General features: G+C 33.1%; 1 protein-coding gene across 1 annotated transcript; it reads right to left on the bottom strand.

The window, feature by feature from the left end:
* Positions 1–274: 274 nt before the first annotated feature.
* LOC114401495 (membrane-associated progesterone-binding protein 4-like) lies at positions 275–7,485 on the bottom strand. The gene is made up of 8 exons (XM_028364006.1): positions 7,280–7,485; positions 7,028–7,104; positions 6,851–6,922; positions 6,670–6,707; positions 5,677–5,720; positions 5,395–5,441; positions 2,554–2,728; positions 275–703 (listed from the first exon to the last, which is right to left on the bottom strand). Exons 1-8 carry the CDS (start codon positions 7,382–7,384, stop codon positions 536–538), a joined length of 726 nt encoding a protein of 241 aa, XP_028219807.1. The 5' UTR covers positions 7,385–7,485; the 3' UTR covers positions 275–535.
* Between the last annotated feature and the right edge of the window lie 313 nt (positions 7,486–7,798).

Genomic DNA, 7,798 nt, shown 5'->3' with positions numbered 1-7,798 from the left:
GACTAAAAATATATTTAAACCTATAAATTAAAATTAATTATGTGCATTACATACCATTATAAAGTAATATCACTAAAATCATATATTTAGGTCATCTTTATTATATTTTAATCATGAGAAAAGATTTGTAAATCAGTTCAATTTTTTTTAATTTGCAATAAAATAAAAACATGAGAAGATTTCTATATTAATTCAAATCGAATCAAAATAATTATCTTATTTTATTGATTCCAAACATAAGAGTTTAATTATATCTATTTATTTCTCAGTAATATCCTGTTTTAAAAAAATACATTAAATATTAATATAGGCGCACATACTTGACCTTTCCATTCTGTTACAAAGTGCGGGGCATATAGCACAATTTTAAATTTAATTGTTAAAGAGTGATTATTCCGGAATAAAAATAGCATAAAGCAACCCTCAAACTAAAAGCAACAATGTACAAAAATAATTACCAGCTTCGCTAAATTAAGGTTTTAATATACATACAGATAGCTCAAAAACTATTCTTCAGTTGGTGTTTAATTCCTGATTAAACTTTGCACCTGGTAGCATGGTAATCACACCCTTCATATACCTCTAAGCCAGGTTGGTCCAACTGAGAATCTTCAAAGCATGCACAACGCTTACTCATCTTTCCTGTCAAAGCAATCTCTAGTGGCCTCTGAACCAATCTAGGGTAACCAACATCACACCATACCTGACCAAAAGAGCCAAATCTATGTCAAAATAACTTGTAAACAATCTGCATCAATGTGGCTATAATGAAGTGTCAATTAGAAAACATGCTTTCAGACAATTTCAGTTGCAACAAATTTGTCTTTGCCCCACAGTGGGAAAGCCAGTTTGGATAAACTTATCACTAAGCATTTATAGAAAAAGAAAAATGAATTAAACTTCTCTTTATAAACTTAAAATTAGCTCATGCACTAATTAAAATCAACTTTTAGAGAAACTTCATGAGAGAGCTTCTATAAATACACTTATGCATAAGCTAATTTTAACTTAGGGAAGAAACTTTATTCATTTTGCTTTACTATTTTCTTTATTGAGAATTTATCTAAACAGGACCTTAAAGTTATTAGAACATAAAAATAAAGGAGTTGTGAAGTCTGCACATTGTGACAATTTATTGACTCCACGAGGAGGTAATTTACAAAGAATGTAGAATGAATATTAACATATTTATCATGAGAAAAAAAAGAAAGTTAAACAAAGTTAAGAGAAAGGTAGAAAGGTCAAAAGTATGATAGAAAAGATAAAAGTCAGACATATTTATAAGATTATTTTAACAACAAAACATGACCATGAAAATATTGAACCATTCGGTACAAGTTTTAGAAGATAAAAGCTTAATACTAACTACTCAAAGTATATCAAATTAAGCAAGGATTTAGGTTCCTAGTTATCTAATGGCATTTCATTGTAGCTTGAACAGATTAATAGTTGCACTTCCTTGGGATCATCCAGAGAGTAAATAGATTTAGCAAGGGTAGAGTCCAGTGCTCCACACCAGGAATAATTTTCCAGTACCTGCTGAAGTGATCACATTGGACTCTGCCCTTGTTGAATCTATTAACACTCTGCATGATCCTGAGCAATCACAAATCTTAATCTTGATGTACTTTGAGTAATGAGTATTATGCCTTTATCTTTTAAGACCTGTAACTAACTGTTTGATATTATCATGGTCATGTTTTGTTGTTACATAATGTTAGAAATATCCATGAACTTTATCCTTTCTTTCATACCTTTGGCCTTTGCATCATTTTCTTAACTTTGTTTTACTTTCTTTGTATCATTTGCCAATGTTCCTTCTACTTGTTTTTGTATATTACCTTGCCAAATTGTCACAGCATACCAGGAGGGCATGGAGACTCCATTTATTTTTATGTTTCAATACACTTTAAGTCACATCCTGACACAATGAACTACGGCACATTGCAACACCAGTCAACACCAGTCAATACACTTTTTCTATCATACAAACCTGTTATTTACTTATTTAACGTCATGCAATTACATTAGCAATCAAGTTTATCTATCATACAAATCCTTCTTGTAATTGCTGTTTCCATAGAAAAATGGGTGCGACAGGACATCTTTTGCAAGTCACATGCAGCAAATAAGGACACATTTCTCTAAACTTAAACGTACAATAAATTTCATCAAACTAAATTTTGGCCAAGTGCTTCCTTAGTCTTATTCTTACCAATTTAGCATGTGATATAAAACATTTTTGATTAATCGCACACCAAATTTATTCTAATACAATCAAACTAACTTCTGAGTAAATTTTCATCCTATTCCATGTAGTTTACTGTCATATTTCATTTCCACTTCAAGTTTCTAATTCAAGTACTTTGGACGCAAAAATGAGCAACGTTAAAGTAACCGGATAACCTTATCAAACAATTGAGAAAATAATAAGACAACGGAGATTCCCCACCAATCACTTGATATATCATGTTTGTAATCGATATTGGGAGAAATAAAATCAGTTAATAAAATAAAGATAAACTGGTTACAAACAATGACCACAGTGCATACCTCACCACCCTCATCTTGACTCCATCTTGAATTGCATGAAGGTAGTTTAGCCTCCTCAATCTTCTGCTTTTCTAGAAGCTGTGCACCTCTGGCAGCCTTCACTTCAACCCCTTTCAAATATTTAGTAGGATTCCCTTGGCTATCATAGTATCGGCCAACTAGCTTGCCAACATACCTATAGCAAAAAGGATAAGAAATCTGATAAGCATTAAAATAACATGCTGTATAATACAAATAGGAGAGGTGCATATTAGGAAGGAGATTATAGTTTATGTTTCCAGTTCTGTGTCATGTTTCTGATCTAAGTTCCTATCAGAGAATCACAGTAAATAAAAAAAAGCAGTGAAGCCACCAAATCACCATGCACAAGTGAAATCGAAATGCCATTGAAATAGCCATAAGAGAACAAAGGAGAGAAGTCGCATACACACAATCATATTCATATCCCAGAAAAAAGTTGATGGGCAGAGAGATTCCCTGAAATATGCCAGCAATTTAATTAGCTGCGTTTAGAGAGAGAAAATGGCGACATGTGATAAACAACATAGTGGACCCTGAAGAATACAGAGTAGGTATAGTGGGTGAACCCAAGATCTTATCACAAACCATGGAACAATATGCAGGCAGCCCATACAGAACCAATAACATGTAAAAGATTCATATTGTTGAAGCTCCTTGGCAAGGGTGTCAGCAACAAGCAAAAGTTCGTCCAAGTCATGAACTTTGCCCAAAATAGTTTGCTATTGAACCATCAAGTTGTCAAGGGGCAATGCCACGCATTGAGTATCATTGTTGTAGAGATCTAGGGCTTGCTCCCAGATAGACCCACAAGTGTCATGAGCACAAAAATTCTGCTTTAGGGAAAAGGATGAATAGTGGATTTGATAACACTATTAAGTTGAGCACCAGATTCTGCGTTTGTGGTGAGGAGGTCCACATAGTCTTGTCCCTTTAACCAAAGTTTGATGTTGAAGCCCAAGTATAGTTAGAGCCATCAACTTTGTTAGTAGATACAGAAGCACTAACATAGTGAATACACCAGGCTCAGCCTTTGGGGAATGGGGTGCCTTAGGTGGTGGCGGTGGCCACGGGTCACTAGCAAATGTGGCATGGAATGCATTACCATAATTATATATGATAGATACGGCTCATAATATCCCCATTTACAAAAGTATCATATTTACATAATTTCTAACAAGCTCTAACTAAAGGAAGAAAGAATTGAATAAAGTGCTAGCAATGCTTTTATGCATAATCATAAGAAATTGTTCTAATGTAGAAGGACACAGGGCACAGCTAGCATTCACTAGAAGAACCAAACAAATAGTTCTGGGTGAAAATAGCAGCTACCTTAGTGCATAGTGTTCACAGAACACACAAATCAGCACAAAGGATAGTGCAAGGTCTATGACCTTGTATGTAGCAAGTCATCTGATATGTAATCCCATTGCATACTGTAATCAAGACAAAGTGTTTGGCTTTAGAGGAAACTTTGGACAGAAAAAAGAATTTTTCAAGGAGGAATTGTTGATAATTTAATAGAACTGGATTAGAGTTGAACACAAAGAAAAATAGTGTGTATTATTGAAGTGAACCCTCACCCTAAGTCTTGTATCAGTGGGCAGTGGGGTGCTCAGACAGGGACAAGAAAAAAAATACAACTCTATGCTCTGGTATTTGAGAGACCTGGAGATCTCCAACAACTAATTCCAAATTCCCAATAATCCCCCTATATACAACCCCCCACGGCCCCACCCCCCACTCACCCCTCTCTCCTAGATAACTGTAACAACTGTAACAATTGGTGTTATTTATTCCCGTACTGCCGTGTTTTACTATCATAATTTTGGTTGACATAGAACTTAGAAGAATGATTTGTGACAAAAATTCTAAGAGTTAAAATTTTAGACTGTACTATCTTGATTGGAAGAGAACTGAGCAGAATCAAGTAGAAACAGAAGGGACTCTAGTTTACTAGATTCTCCATCATCAAATTTTCCAAAATGAAAATTTCAATTTCTAGGGACTATAACTGACTATGCACATGCATACTCTTACTCTTCCTAGGTATAACAGACTTTCTCCATAACTTAAAACTGCCACTCATAAGAATTCAAACATAAAATGCAAAATCCTAATCTAGGTCATATTATAACTTGTAAGATAGTATTATATATAGTATTTCTTTCTTATTTCTGAGGTAGGTTCCTCACATTATAAAATAATTATTTTGCTTTATCCCTGTTAATCCTCAATCATCTTTATGCGAAATCTAAGGAAGCCCACTTTATAATGAGTTTATTCTGTAATATCACTAATTTGAGGACTAAAATAATTAGGTTATTTGCTCACTCATTGAGCTCTGCTTAATGATATGAGAATTGAGCTCCAACAATATGCACCAATATATATAGCACAGACAACACATTGGCTTCTTTAGTTCCACAAACTACCATGCCCAATCATCAAAAACTGGTCCAAGGACCTACAACACACCCAACACTCTGTAGATGCTGAACAAGGAATTCAATAAAGTAATAGCAATAGAACAGCGCAAAAATATATTCAGAACATACATTGGATAGTGGTTCTTATCCTATCCTTCTTAATAAAGCAATTAAAACCTACACAGCATGAAAAGTTGTTAATATTCCCTAAGTCTAACAAGTCTTGTAGGGTCTAAAGTTTAGGACCTAAAGAAGCCAATCAATTTCCAAGGAAAAGCATCAATTCAACAAAATATAGGCACACAATGGATGCATTCCAAAACATTCATGACTTTAATCAGCTAGTAAAAAGTTAGTTAAAGCAAAATAACATATTTCAGAAAATATGACTCACTTATAAGATTTATGGTAGAAATCCCTCCATTCAACAATACTCTTCACCTGCATGCGCCATTTAATTTGGGGTTCAGATTTAGGCTTGAAAACAAAATGTTACATCTATATCTATATCTATATTTTGCACAAACAGGCATGACTATTTCACCAAAAAAAAAAGTGGAAGCTATAAATTCAAGGAGGAGACAAGAAGAGGAAATCAATTTGTATGATTAGGCTTCGAAGGAAATCATGAATAAAACAAATTAATAAGAACTAAACAAATCTCCTTAATTACAACCTCAGTGCTTGATAGACCGCGCAATGAGTCAGTCAGACCATCTCCTGCAAGAGAAAAATGGAATATAAAGAGTTAAAAGACATGCTAGAATGATTAAAGATTTTTTTTTCTTTCTAAAAACAGCAATAAAGAAAAATATTTGGTACTACTGTGATATAAGACTCTTAATGCAATGCCATTTGTTCAACACAAGGTCTATCCAGGCCTTTCAATTTTAAATTTTAAAAGGAATTACAATGCCATTTGTTTCTGCTAACCCTTTCTCTTCTATTTTCTCCCTCTCAAATTTTAAAGCATTCCATCTACTTATTTATCTAAAGATCTTCTTGTTAATCAATAAAAATTCACTTTACTATCAAAAACAAAAGTAGTTGACCATTTTTATGGTGAATAGAAGTAGATGACCTCTACGGTTGGCAAAATATAAATACAAGATATGATACAAACATAACCAAAGGATGATCATTTGGCAAGTTTTCTGGAATGATGAAGAGGAGGAAGTCCACAATCAAATAAAAAATTGAGAACTCTGATTAAAATTCAAGAATGGCCATATTCTACAAACAAATGTATTCGTCCATTTAGTTATCTAGTATTTGTTTATTCTAATATCAAACCATTTCAACTGCAATTTAAAGCATTGAGAAGATGAGACATATGTAATCAATTTTGAGTACCACATCAAATAAATTTGAAACGTATAAAATTGCAAAATCATGAAACACATATCTGAGCAGGCTTTCCAAAATCAGAACCAAATGAAACAAAGTGAATATTAGAAATTACTCAAAATAAGTAATTTTGGAACAATATTTAAGTGAAATCAACACTTTCGCGGCCCCACATATAGAACACTACATATTCTCTCATCTCTCGATAGTTGATAGTGAAAATGCAGTTCTCATCGATTGTGGTTAACTGTCCCCAATTCTGAATTAATATTCACTCGCATTAAGAAACATCAACCTTAACCAACCCACACAACTCATTTACCTGTGAAATTTCCAGAGACAAATGCACGAGAAGCATCCCTGAATTCATGCACAAAAAGAGAAAAAACAAATTGCAGTTAGTGAGAGTTGAAATGTAAACATTTAACATGATTCCATGGCACACACACACAAAAAAAAAAAAAAAAAAAAAAATTGGATGAGAAAAGGATTTAAGAACATACCTTCCAGCAAAATGATTGTATCCCCCTCTAGAACCATAATGAGATTTTCCCTTGGTTACATCAAACACGGATCTATCAAAAACAATAAAAAAGCATTCGTATATTAGACTTAACAATTTAAAGCAGCATCATAATTGCAACTATGCACCATCATTCAATGAATTGAGAGAGGTATACCCAAGAATTCCTAGAAGGATTGGCAACCCTTCATCAGTTCCATTGAACAATGATAGCTCTTCAGCACTGAACAATCTCTGCAAAACAAAACGCAGAGTCAAAATCGTTGACTTCATCATTCATACATGACTTAGTAACTAATATTTCCATTGATTAAAAATAAAAATGGGATCTTTTATGACCCAATTGAACAAGCCCGACAAAAAATTTAAAAACCCAGAATTTAATTTTTTGTGGGTTCGGAGCAGTGACCTCAGCAGTTTCGAATTTGATGTAAAATCTGAGAAGGAGAGCGATGAGAAGGACCAAAAGAGTGATCCCCGAAAGAGGAGAGGTTGCTAATGTTTTCAACGACATCGCTGTGTTAATGTTATTCAGTTCAGTCTCAGAGACAGAAACATAGTCGTAACTCGAAAACACTAAACATGACAAGAGAGAGTTGAAAGCATTTTATTTTGTGTTTCGTTACCTTATACTTGGATCGTTGGTAAAGAATAGAATCAAGTAGATCCAAAACATAATCTTTCATTTCATTAGTTTTAATTTATAAGCTCAATTAACTAATTCATTAAGATAAAAAAATAGTTAATTTAATTGATAATAATAATAATTCTATTTTACATTTATATACTTTTTTAAAAATACTATTAATATTAAATTGTTAATGTTCTCTTTCTTCTAATACATATTAATATAATTTCTTTCATATTTGATTGGAAATATGTTAGTCTAAAAATAATCAATGTATAAGTTAAGATCAATTCAATCTTA

This window comes from Glycine soja, chromosome 20 (genome assembly GCF_004193775.1).
Source record: "Glycine soja cultivar W05 chromosome 20, ASM419377v2, whole genome shotgun sequence".
Classification (NCBI taxonomy): Eukaryota; Viridiplantae; Streptophyta; class Magnoliopsida; order Fabales; family Fabaceae; genus Glycine; species Glycine soja.
This window is presented reverse-complemented; position numbering and strand designations above follow the sequence as displayed.